Raw genomic sequence first — 13,086 nt, 5'->3', positions numbered from 1 at the left:
GGAAGGTTCTGATCTGAAGAGAAGTTTGGGTCCATGACTGTACTGTCTATTCATAGTTCGGGTGACCTAGGTACTGAACTAATTTTTTTTTTTTTTTGTTTATGGTTCTCTTCTTGTACGACTGTTGATGTCCCAAAATCTGAGTAGGGACTGTCCCCCTTCCTCCGATTGTGTGTTGCTCTATTCAGCTCTCTAAGGGACTGTTGATGACCCCTGGACCCTAAGTGACTGTTCGGCTGCCTTGGAAAGTGGATATCAACCGATTAGGTGTGGTGAACCACCACTCATATTGCTGTTCCTATTGAGTTTTTTTTTTTCAGCTGAGAAGCTGCAAGTGCAGTTCGTATATTGTTTTGTGGACTCCTACACAGTGTAGGTCATACAACCTTGTACTGTAGCTGCAGTGTTTGTGCTTGGTTCTCTGTGAAACCGAAAATCTGCAAGTGCCTAGTTGTGGACTGTAGCAGCTCTGTAAGGCAGTGTGCCTTTGGTTTTGTGTACTTCTAAACCTAGAATCATGAATAGTGAAGATTCAGCTACGTCCGGAATCTCCACAATGCTGAATGGAATGAGTGGGAATAGTGACCTATCCTTCCCTATGGCTGTTGTTCCTCTTGATGGGTTAAACTACCTAGAGTGGTCAAGGGGGATCAAGCTATACATAACTGCAAGGGGAAAAATAGGCTACATAAATGGAAGAATCATAGAACCACCTTCTGGAAATGCAGAACATGATAGATGGGATCAGGAGAACAGTATGGTTATGTCTTGGCTTTTGATCTCCATGCAACCGCAAACAAGGAAGAACTTCATGTGGGCTGAAACTGCAAATGAGATTCGGGAACAGGCAAAATCCACATATTCTGAACTTCGACACTATGCCAAGATTTATCAATTGCAAGCAGCTTCATCTACATGTAAACAGGGGGAGAGGAGTTTATCAGTTTATTACTCTGACTTGACAACTATTTGGAAGGAGTTGGACCATTACCAGAATGCTGATTGGAAGTGTGATGAAGATGCAAAATTGTACAAGAAACTTGTCTCACAGCAAAGGGTGTTTGCTTTTTTACATGGTCTCAATCCTATCTATGAATCCATCAGAGTACAAATTCTATGTTCTAAGGATCTTCCTTCAATTCAGGAGGTCTATGCTCGTCCAGTTTGAAGAGAGCAGAAGCAACTTGATGAACAGCACCGGAGGGGATGCAATTGTGTTGGCGGCAAAGGGGGGTTCCTCTACTAGTGGTGGACCTTCTTCCAAGAGAGGGGATAACCAGAAGAAAGCAGAAGATAAGGAAAAATTGTGGTGCACTAATTGTCAGAAGCCCCGACACACCAAAGATACTTGTTGGGATCTCCATGGGAAACCAAAGTGGGCTCAGGATTTACCTAAGAAGCAAGGCTCAGATGTAATTAGAAGACCCGGGCAACAAGGTACCAAGAAACACCACATGGCCAATATGGTTACTCGGGAGAATCAGCCCTCTACTTCTACTGTGACTCACCACATGGCCAACATAGCTACTCTGGATCTGACCCAAGGGAGGATATTGTAAACTTTTTCCGTGACCATTTGGAACTTTATGGTAGAGCAATTCGCCAGATGGATGCTCCTCCCACCACCTCTTTTGCATCCACATTAGGTAATCCTGCCATAGCTTTTCATGTTGCTTCTCACGACCTTAACTCTCCATATCATTGATTCTGGAGCGTCAAAACACATGACTGGTATGTCCTCTTACTTTCAAACTTATCACCCTCTTTCCAGAAGAGATAAAGTGAGACTAGCTGATGGATCATACACTTCCATAGCTGGTCAAGGAACTCTCTCTTCCCCTTGGCCTTACTCTTTCTAATGTTCTTCATGTTCCAAAATTCCCTATGAATTTGTTTTCAGTCAATAGTGTTACAAATTCCTTAAACTGTTCGGTGACCTTTTTCCCTTCCTATTGTGTGATTCAGGATCTGGCCTCGGGGAGGACGATTGGTAGGGGATGTATGGTTGATGGACTCTATATGCTGGAGAATACGGCTGGCCTTCATGTTACAGAGTCTAAGTCAGTTCAGAAAGAGTAAAATGTATTTGTGGCATTGTCGTCTGGGTCATTTGTCTTTTGAGTCCTTGAAGGTTGTTTTCCCAGAACTGTGTAAGTCTGTGTCTGTTTCTAATTTTTCTTGTCAAACGTGTCAATTGAGCAAGCATTGTAGAACTCAATTTCCTCAAAGAAATAGTAAATCTGGGTTTCCTTTTCACATTGTGCATTCTGATGTATGGGGCCCTGTTACTTTACCTTCTGAGAGTGGCTACAAGTATTTCATTACCTTCATTGACGATTATTCCAGATACACTTGGGTATATCCAATGCGAACCCGTGAGGAAGTACCAAAAATTATCCAAGATTTTCGGCGGATGGTCTTCACCCAATTTCAGACCGAACTCCAAATATTTCAATCAGACAATGCAAAAGAATTTTTTCGTAGTGACCTCACGGAGTTCTTTGCTTCACATGGCTCACTTCATCGGAGCTCTTGTGCCCGCACGCCACAACAAAATGGTGTGGCTGAACGGAAGAACCGATACCTTCTTGAAGTGGCATGGGGTTTACTACACATGAATGTTTCCAAATGATTTTGTTTTGAGGCAGTCCTTTGTTCTACATACCTCATTAACTGAATGCCCTCTCGTTGGTTAGAGTACAAAACCCCACATCAGCTTCTCTTTCCTAAGGCCTCTCTTCTTTCTATTCCTCCTCGTGTTTTTGGTTGTCGGTGCTTTGTCCAAAACCTATCTCCCACCCGGGGGAAATTGAACTCTCGTGCTATCCCGTGCAAATTTCTTGGCTACTCATTCTCTCAGAAAGGGTATCGTTGCTTTGATCCTGTTTCTCGGAAATTCTCTGTCTCCATGGATGTTACCTTCTTTTAGGATGAGCCCTTCTTTCCTGTTTCTCCTCAGGGGGAGTGTAGGCATGAGGAGAAACTGGTTCAACTTCCTCCTTTTCCTACTCCTTCTCCCCCTTCTCCTTTTGATCCTCCACCTTTCCTTGTTTTTTCTCGTCGTCGTAAAGGCCAACCAGGTTCAAGAGCTGTGGAGAATCCAGAAGTCATACCTCAAATGCCATCAAATTCCTTGAGGGAAGATCATACTCACTCAGGTAATTTGACTCCCAACCTCCCTGTTGCTAATGATCTTGACCTTCCCATTGCCCACAGGAAAGGTGTTAGGTCGTGTACCACTAAACACCCTATTTCCAACTTTGTTGCCTATGAGAACATCTCACCTTCATTTCGTGTTTTTCTTACCTCCATTGACAGTATCCCTATTCCCAAGAATGTGGCAGAAGCTCTCTTAGTACCAGAATGGACGAAGGCCATGAAGGAAGAAATTGATGCTCTTCATAAGAATGGCACGTGGGAACTTGTTGATCTCCCTAAGGGAAATGATCCAGTTGGATGTAAATGAGTGTTCACTGTTAAGCATGGGGCTGATGGAACCGTGGAGAGGTATAAAGCTCGTTTAATGGCAAAGGGTTTTACTCAAGTATATGGGGTTGATTATGCAGAAACCTTTGCCCTTGTTGCCAAAATGAACTCTATTAGAGTCCTTTTTTCTCTTGCTGCCAATCTGAATTGGAATCTACATCAGCTTGACATCAAGAATGCCTTCTTGAATGGTGACCTTGAAGAGGAAGTTTATATGGTTCAACCCCTCGGTTTTTTGGCTCAAGGAAGTGAACAAAAGGTGTGTAAGTTGAAGAAGTCTTTATATGGGCTGAAGCAATCACCAAGAGCTTGGTTCAGCAGATTTCATATTGTAGTTCAGCAGAGGGGATACAAGCAATGTCAGTCAGATCACACACTGTTTGTAAAAAGAGTAGAAGGTAAAATGGCTGCCCTAATAGTATATGTGGATGACATAATTGTTACTGGTTGTTACTGCACCTTTGTAGGGGGGAACCTTGTTACTTGGAGGAGTAAGAAGCAAACCGCGGTAGTTAGATCTAGTGCTAAAGCTGAGTACCGTGCAATGGCACACAGAGTACCCGAAGGTATGTGGATAAAGAATTTATTGGGAGAGTTGGGTTTTCCAGTTGATAAACCCATGGCTCTACTCTGTGACAACAAGGCAGCTATAAGTATCGCTGCCAACCTGGTACTACATGATAGAACAAAGCACATTGAAGTTGACAAGCACTTTATCAGAGAGAAAATCATCACAGGCAAAGTATGCACTCCATACATCAGCTTTGAAGACCAACTAGCAGACATCTTTACAAAAGGGCTAAACCATTCCAGACACCAAGGTCTCTGTGACAAGTTGGGCATGATTGATATCTATGCCCCAACTTGAGGGGGAGTGTTGACAGGTGTATTATATGTATTGTACACAGGTTTAGTACCCGTAGGGGTGTTTTTGTAATTTTGTAGACCTATTGAGTTGTACGGCCAGTATAGTATAAATACAATGCTTCACTCAACTGAAGTAGTTCTTTTGAGGCCTTAACTCAGTTGCCTCTTCTTCTTCTTCTTCTTCTTCCTCCTTTCTTCTTTTCCTTCTCCTGCTCAACAATAGCTTTATTGTCACAGTAGAGTGACATAGGATTGCTCACTGCAAAACCCAGTTCACCTAACAGATTTCTTATCCACATGATTTCAGCAACCCCATGAGACATCGCTCTATATTCTGCTTCAGCACTAGATCTAGCCACCACACTTTGTTTTTTACTTCTCCATGTGACCAGGTTTCCTCCTACAAAGGCACAATACCCACTGGTAGACTTTCGGTCATCGATTGCTCCTGCCCAATCAACATCAGTATATACTTCCACCTTTAAGTGACCATGTTTTTGGAACAACAAACCAGCTCCGGGAAACTTCTTGAGGTATCTAAGGATCCTCTCTGCAGCTTTAAAGTGAGTTGTCCTAGGATTGTGCATGAACTGACTAAGGACACCCACTGCATAAGCAATATCAGGCCTGGTCATAGACAAATACAAGAGTCTCCTTACAAGTCTCTGGAACTTCTTCACATCTTTCAAAAACTCTCCCTGACAGTCTCCCAGATGATGATTAGATTCAATTGGTGAGTCAATTGGTTTTACCCCCAACTTGCTTGTATCTTCTAGTAGATCTAGTACATATTTTCGTTGGTAAATAAAGATGCCCTTGTGAGAGCGGGCAACTTCAATTCCAAGGAAATAGCGTAAGGGGCTTAGATCTTTCACATCAAATTGAGTGGCTAAGAATTTTTTTAGTCTCCGTATTTCAGCCTCCCAATCTCCTGTGATCACTATGTCATCCACATACACAATAAGAGCTGCAATTCTCCTTTCAACTCTTTTCACAAATAGAGTGTGATCTGACTGGCATTGTTTGAACCCCATCTGTTGAACTGCTAAATGGAACTTACTAAACCTAGCCCGAGGTGATTGTTTCAACCCATATAAAGATTTTTTTAACCTGCACACCTTTTGTTCACTGCCTTTGGCACAAAAACCTGGAGGTTGGGTCATGTACCCTTCCTCTTCCAAGTCACCATTCAAGAAGGCATTTTTTATGTCCAATTGGTGAAGTTCCCAATCAAGATTTGCTGCCAATGAAAGAAGGATCCTGATAGAGTTCATCTTGGCTACTAGAGCAAAAGTCTCTGCATAGTCCACTCCATATACCTATGTAAAACCTCTTGCTACCTTTCAACAGTTCCATCAGCCTTGTGTTTCATTATGAACACCCACTTGCAACCCACACTGGTTCCTTCCTTCAGGAAGGTCCACCAACTTCCAAGTGCCATTTTTGTGTAATGCATCAATTTCTTCCTGCATTGCATCTGTCCATTCAGGTCTAGATAAAGCTTCTACCACATTCTTAGGAACGGGGACACTATCCACAGAAGAGATGAATGCACGGAATGAAGGTGAAACGTGATCATAGGACACAAAATTAGAGATAGGATGATTAGTGGTACATCTAACACCCTTTCTCTTAACAATAGGAATATCAAGATCATTGATGACAGGTGAATCAACATTTAGAGGAACAGGCATATCAATAGGAGCAAGTGTACCTGGCTGATGAGACGGATCTGCCTCTGGTGAATCCAATGATGTTGGTTGCATAGTGTTAGGTTCCACGGCTCTTGAACTCTGTTGGCTTTTATGGCGACGATGAAAAACCTAGAATGGAGGAGGATCGGGTAAAGGAGGTAGTTGAGTTTGAGTCGCCTGTTTCTCTTCAACCCTACTCTCCCCCTGAGGAGAAACTGAGAAGAAAGGTTGATTCTCAAAGAAGGATACATCAATGGAGACATAGTATTTGCAAGAGGTAGGATCATAGCAACGATACCCCTTTTGAGATAAAGGGTAACCAAGGAAAACACAAGGAATAGCTCGAGGATCAAGCTTACCGTGAGTAGGGAACAGGTTATGGACAAAGCAACGAAACCTAAAAACACGCATGAGAATGGTGGACAACGGAGCTGTAGGAAACAAAAGCTGATGTGGGGCCTTATACTCTAGTAACCGAGATGGCATACGGTTGATGATGTATGTAGCACACAAAACTGCATCCATCCAAAAACGTTTTGGCACATTCATATGAATAGCTACGAGATACTTCGAGAAGGTGACGGTTTTTTCGTTTAGCAACACCATTTTGTTGGGGTGTCCTGGCACAAGAGCTTCGCTGAAGTGACCCACTCGAAGCAAAAAACTCCGTGAGATCACTATGGAAGTATTCCTTTGCATTGTCTGACTAGAAGATATGGATTTCAGTTTGGAACTGAGTGAGCACCATGCGTTGAAAGTCTTTCACAATTTTTGGCACTTCATCCCGAGATCGCATAGGGTAAACCCAAGTGTATCTAGAGTAATCATCAATCAAGGTAATGAAGTACTTATATCCAACCTCAGTGGGTAGAGTAATAGGGCCCCAAACATTAGAATAAACAATATGAAATGGAAATTCAGATCTTTTATTTCTCAAAGGTAAAGAACTTCTACAATGTTTACTCAATTGACATGTCTGACACTGTAATTGACTCACTGACAAGGACTTGAACAACTTTGGGAAAATAACTTTTAATGACTCAAAAGAAAGATGACCTAGACGACTATGCCATAAATAGGCTTGACTCTCACTTGACAAACTCATGGACTCTGTAGCAACAAGACCAGCTTTATTCTCCAACACGTAGAGACCATCCACCATGCTTCCTGTACCAATCGTCTTCCTCGAGGCCAAATCCCGAAACACACATGAAGATGGAAAAAAAGTGACTGAACAGTTCAATGAGTGAGTTACCGGTCTTTGTGGTTTTGGAACATGCAGTACATTAGAAAGGGTAAGGCCGAGTGGGAGAGGTATGGTACCTTGGCCAGCTATGGTAGAGAAAGAACCATCAACTAGTCTCACCTTATCTCTCCCAGAGAGAAGGTTAGATGTTTGAAATAAATTTGACTTACTTGTCATGTGGTTTGAGGCTCCGGAGTCAATAACCCAAGGAGAATTAGTGGTATGAGATGACACATGGAAGGCAGTGGCAGCATTACCTGATGTCGACGCGAAACAGGTAGAGGGAATAGGACCAGAATCCATCTGGTGGAGAGTCCTACCATACAATTCCAAATGGTCACGAAAGGAGTTGATAATTTCTTCCTTAGGGTCAGAACTGGGATGCCTCTCTTGAGTTACCAACGGACTAGTCTTTGTCAATGCCATATTAGCTGAGTTATACTTTTCTGATTCTTGGTTTCTTGCCCTGATCAGGTGTTGACTTCTTACCCAAATCCTGTGCCCATTTAGGTTTTCCATGGAGATCGCAACATGTATCTCTCGTGTGTTGTGTCTTCTGGCAGTGAGTGCACCAAAGTTTACTCTTATCATCTGTTCTTTTCTGAGAGTCACCTTTCTTAAAAGCACCTCTGACATTTGTATCTGAATTTCCCCGGACAGCTAGGGCAACTGACTCCCCCTCTACACAATTCATCACACTTCTTCTACTCTCTTCTGACTGCACTAAGGCATACACCTCCTGAACTGATGGCAAGTCTTTATTACCCAAGATCTGCACCTTGATGGACTCATATGAAGGATTCAGCCCTAGGAGAAAGGCAAATACCTGTTGCTGAGATACAAGTGACTTATACGCCTTTGCATCTTCATCACACTTCCAATTCACATTCTGGTAGCGATCAAGTTCTTTCCATATCGATGCCAAATCAGAATAGTACATTGAGAGACTCTTCTCCCCCTGCTTGCAAGTAGAGGATTCAGCTTGCAGTTGATATATCTTGGCATAGTGTCTCTGCTCTGAATAGGTGGACTTTGCTTGTTCCCATATCTCACAAGCAGTTTCAGCCCACATAAAAGTCTTCCTTACCTGTGGCAGCATGGAAACCAAGAGCCATGATATCACCATACTATTCTCTTGGTTCCATCTATCATATTCAGCACTTCCGTACTTCGGTTCCTTCACTCTCCCATTGATGTATCCTATTTTCCCCAGAGTTTTATTCCCCTAGACCACTCAAGGTAGTTCAGACCATCAAAGGGAATAACAGCCATGGGGAAACTCATATCCATTCCCCCACTCACTCCATTGTTGCTCCCTGGAATCTCTGAAGTAGCAGAATTCTCAGACGACATGGTAAGCACAAGTTTTTTTTATCTGAACTCTCAACTTAGGATCCCTCCTTATATCGACAAAAAACTCCACACACAACAATTCAGTTCTGGACTTAATCTGAGCACAGAAAAAACAAACAGCACCAACTTCCGAAGAAGAACTATGACGAGACTGATTTTCACCACAGCATTAATCAATAACGTGTAAGTTCCACCACAGCATTAATCAATAAGAGAGATCCTAACACACATGAAATCAGACTAACGAGTGGAGAAAACAGGTCATCTACGACCTGCAGTCACCTTTTCATAGGTACAGGATCACACAATCCAACAAATAACAGATATAACCCTCACAAAAGTCTGCTGACATTTACAGGATCACACGATCCAACAAATAAAAAGATATAACCCTCACAAAAGTCTGCCGACATTCAGTGGTTTGGATTCATTCGCTCTCCACTTGGTACACGACCAAGGAAAGAAATAAAGGAAGAAAGAAAACTTTAGGGTTGTACCAGTTGCAGATCTGATTTGATCAGCCCAGATTCAGTCCTCTGTTCCGCCTATGATTCAGCAACTTGAAGGGAGAAAACTTGATCGCCCAGATTCAACAGCCTTGCTCTGATACCATCTTGACAATAAATCTGATTTAAATATGAGAAAGTAGAGAAGAGAAGGAAAGAAGAGAGAAAGGAGAAGGAAGGAAGAAGAAAAAGTTCGGAGCAATAGAACAGTACTGGCGGCGCCAGCTTTTATTATATTATATAGGGCGGCAGAAATAAGAAGGGAAAAGACCCTTGTGCCCCTGCTGTAAGTGAACAGTCATAACAGAAATATAAAACGCTTTAACTATCCAAACAGACCCTAACACAAATAACTAAATTATTTTAACAATAGTTATTCCTTTGATGATCATTGGAGGAGTTGGTTAGCAGTTGTTAATACTTCTACCAGGAAGAACAGACCTTTGGTACAGTGGATGGCAACTGGGGAGGAGTTTATTAAGCTGAACTTTGATGGGAGTAGCGGAGGTAACCCTGGACCTTCGGGTATAGGAGGAATTTTGGGAAATAAAGACGGTATTATCATCTCCTTATATTCAGGTCCTGTGGGTATGGGAGACTATAAGGGCTGAACTGCTTGCTTCTGTACAAGGAATCCATCTTGCAAACCAGCTAGGGATAGAACATTTGCTTGTTGAAGGGGACTCTCAGGTGGTGGTGGGATGGTTGCTGAATCTGGACTCTGTGATTTGGGGCTATAGAGATCTTTTAGAAAAAGTCAAATGGCTAAACAAGAAATATGATAGTCAAACTCGATGGCTGAGTCAATTGCTAAACAGGGGGTCTCTCAGGATTCTTTATTTTGGGCACCTTGTAATTATGCTCATCTGGTTTTGTAATGCTGTGATCAATCTTTAAGGAAAGATCGCATTTTGTGCCTCTCTTGGGTTGCCTGTAACTCTAATTTACTGGATTAATAAAATGTTTATTCATTTATTTAAAAAAAAGAAAAAAAAACATTGAGCTGCTCCATAAAATTTTGTTGTTGACTTAGTAAGTTTTGGTGTAATACTGTGTGTGCACACTGTACATTCTTTCTATGTTGTAGTTATGCTTGGGAAGTGGTATGTTTGGGAGGTCTCTCTCTCTATCTGGTGTTTCCACAAACATATTTCTTCTTCCGTGTTATTTATCTGATTCCGGATCTGAAATACAGAAACCATTGAATCTGAGATATTCATCCCACCACTTGTTCTGAAAGTTGTAGTATTCCCTATCTGTCCTACATTAAGAACCACCAAGGATGCATTCATTCTTAATCTCCCTTAAAATCAGATGGTCAATTGTGAGAATTTTTGAGATATGCTTGTCTAAATGAAAACACACCTTTGTTGCGATATAAAACATAGCCCAATCTTGTTTCCAGCTATCTTGGGGTCTTGGGAGGGGTAGACTGGATATGGACCTTACCTTGGGATTTATTTATTTGGTCACAAAGTGGGTGCTCTCAGACTTGAACCCGCATTCTCATGCTTGTCAGCCCAAGACCAAATCCAGTACCAAGGGAAATATACATTATTCCCTTCTGGCATTGCTCTAGAAAAGGACTAAACTGTAAATAGACCATTGGGATTTGGTTCCAAGCTCTGCTTTTCTCCCATCTGATGATTATCATTTAATTGCAATGACATCTGGGTTTTAGTATGTGTATGTGTATTTGTGTGTGTGTGTATCTGGGATTACTTCAAATCCCCTTAAAATGTTCCATACCGGTTCATTTAAGATATGAAGTCAACATTATGTGTTTTAAGAAATGTTATGTTATAAATGTCTTGTATCAGTAACACTATTAATAGTTAACTACTTATATATGGTCTAAAATTTTAGATTTGGAGATAACATTTTAGTGTATATATGCATTGTAACAGCTATTTTGGTTACTGCTTTGGTCCATTATGACCTGCTTTGGGTAATCCTATTTCATATGGTTTAACTTATAAGTGCCACAATTACTATATTTGGTGTATATCATCATCTAAGCCTTGTTCAAACTATAAGGGTTTGACTACACAAATCCTTCTTTGCTATTCCTTTCTGTTCAGTGTAACTGTCTTACGTGCATTGTCTAAATTTCTTGTTGTAGGATCATGAAATTGTAAGAGGGAAGCCACTGTATTTGAGTGAGGAACGCTATTCAGCTCTTACTTATATGGTAAGTAGATCATCTTTCCCTTGCATTTATGGTTTATTTTGACAATTTTGTGCTTCTAGAAACCAAACCTTGATGGTTTAAAGTTGAGCTCTTCGGAGCCACTACTTGGCTCGGCTGTTCAGATTCCAGCAACTTCAACTAGCAAATTGTTTACTTGAAGGATATACTCTCTCACAGATACATGCTTTGAGTGAAGGGGGACTTTTGAATGTGTTTGATTTTTCTTGTTTTGATGGTCAAATTGTATGCACTTACTTTATATTCAATTATTTGTGATCCTGCATGATAGGTGGCATCTCATGGCCTTGATCGGAGTTCTGAAGTCCTTCGTCAAACAACTATCGATATACCTTTCATTATTTAAGATTATTAAGAGAATATATTCAAGGCTCTCTATTGAGGCGGGGTTTCAATCTTCAGCGGAGATGCTGGTTTCTGAGCATTTGGTGTGCATATTTCAAGGGTGAAATTGTGCCAGATCAACTAAGAATGGAGAGTGGATGTTCTGGTGCTGAAAAATCTACTTGTCTGTATATTTTTAGCATAGCTCAGGCACATGGATCTGAGATTCTGGCGTCCTGGAAAAAAAAGCAGTGCTGTGCAGCATATTATGGTTAGTATGTTTGCCTTTCTCTTTTTTTGGTTTAATTAGCATTGGTATCCCCCACTTTTCCAATTTTGTTACAGGAGGCGTCCTTGTCGAAGAAGGCAATGGTGGCCAGCTATTTGACCATTACGGTCATCAAATAGGGGTAGCTATTTGTCTTCTAAATGGTGAGGTTTGATCACGTATGTCAAAATAGAGAGACAAGGAGCAAGAATGGACGTTATCTTACGAGCAAAGATGGTTGATATGTCTGTAAGAATGTTTCCTCATTAGACCAATGAGATGGTCCCACATAAAAAAGTCGCCCACCTCTGATTATGAAGGAAACTTCAATTGTTGTGGGATCATCTCATTGACCACAGAAACACTCCTGCAGACGTGTGAGCTGAAATTAACTTGCTTAGAATACGTTTGTTTTGTTATCTGAAACCTCTTCCATGGATTGACAGGTTCATAACTGCTTTGTTTTTTCCTCAAGGCTCCAGATTGTACAGTTCACTCTGGTTCAGTAAGAAATCAAGTTACAGTTTATGTTCTCTTGCCTAAAAAGGATATCCATAATTGGATAAAAACAAAAAAAAAAATTGTAAATATGTTCAGATTTTAAATTTGCTTTTACTGTACTTTAAATGTCTTGATTGGATTTAAAAGATCAAAACAAAATATTTGAACTACTTTTGAAAGTATTAACAGCACAATATGATAGCAAGATTCAAATTTTCGAAATGTCCGTTATCAGGCATACTTACGAAACGTCCGGTATCAGGTGATGTATTATATTGGTCGGTTCCTCGAAAAACTGTTTTCAAGTCTTTTTAGTTTTTACAAAGTCTTCCTTTTAAGTGATAAATAATAATTTTAACCCCCACCCCCAGGGTGAAAATATGAAAAAAAAAATGTGCGTTCTGGACTTCTGGTGTATGGATACTTAGAACCTTGGGCTTGTCGCCTGCACAGAAACCAACTATCGGCATAATTTGGGTTAAATACTTAATTTTTTCGAAATTCACCGACTATATCATTGACATTTGAAAAATGATGGTATTCCAAGGGGCAGTTGCTGTTTTGTATGGACGGAAAGATGGAAAGCTTTTTTAACCATTAATCATTTTAAATTTTTAGAACGTTTTTAAAAC

General features: G+C 41.0%; 1 protein-coding gene across 12 annotated transcripts in view; it reads left to right on the top strand.

Annotated features, from left to right (window-relative positions):
• The window catches only part of PRT6 (proteolysis 6), an 82,153-nt gene extending 69,477 nt beyond the window's left edge, over positions 1–12,676 (top strand). For 7 of the 12 annotated variants that reach the window (XM_010258630.3, XM_088898975.1, XM_010258628.3 and 4 more), the window contains 3 exons: positions 11,275–11,343; positions 11,633–11,956; positions 12,400–12,676. In XM_010258630.3, coding sequence (XP_010256932.1) covers positions 11,275–11,343; positions 11,633–11,707 — 144 coding nt within the window. In that variant the 3' untranslated portion in view covers positions 11,708–11,956; positions 12,400–12,676. Of the gene's footprint in view, positions 1–11,274; positions 11,344–11,632; positions 11,957–12,030; positions 12,118–12,399 lie in introns of all 12 variants that reach the window. The other 5 variants (XM_088898974.1, XM_088898976.1, XM_010258629.3 and 2 more) reach the window with 1 other exon arrangement.
• The last annotated feature ends 410 nt before the right edge of the window (positions 12,677–13,086 follow it).

Source organism: Nelumbo nucifera, chromosome 2 (genome assembly GCF_055504915.1).
Source record: "Nelumbo nucifera cultivar China Antique chromosome 2, China Antique-T2T, whole genome shotgun sequence".
NCBI lineage: Eukaryota > Viridiplantae > Streptophyta > Magnoliopsida > Proteales > Nelumbonaceae > Nelumbo > Nelumbo nucifera.
The sequence above is the reverse complement of the archived record's forward strand: the minus strand, read 5'-3'. Positions and strand labels throughout refer to the sequence as shown.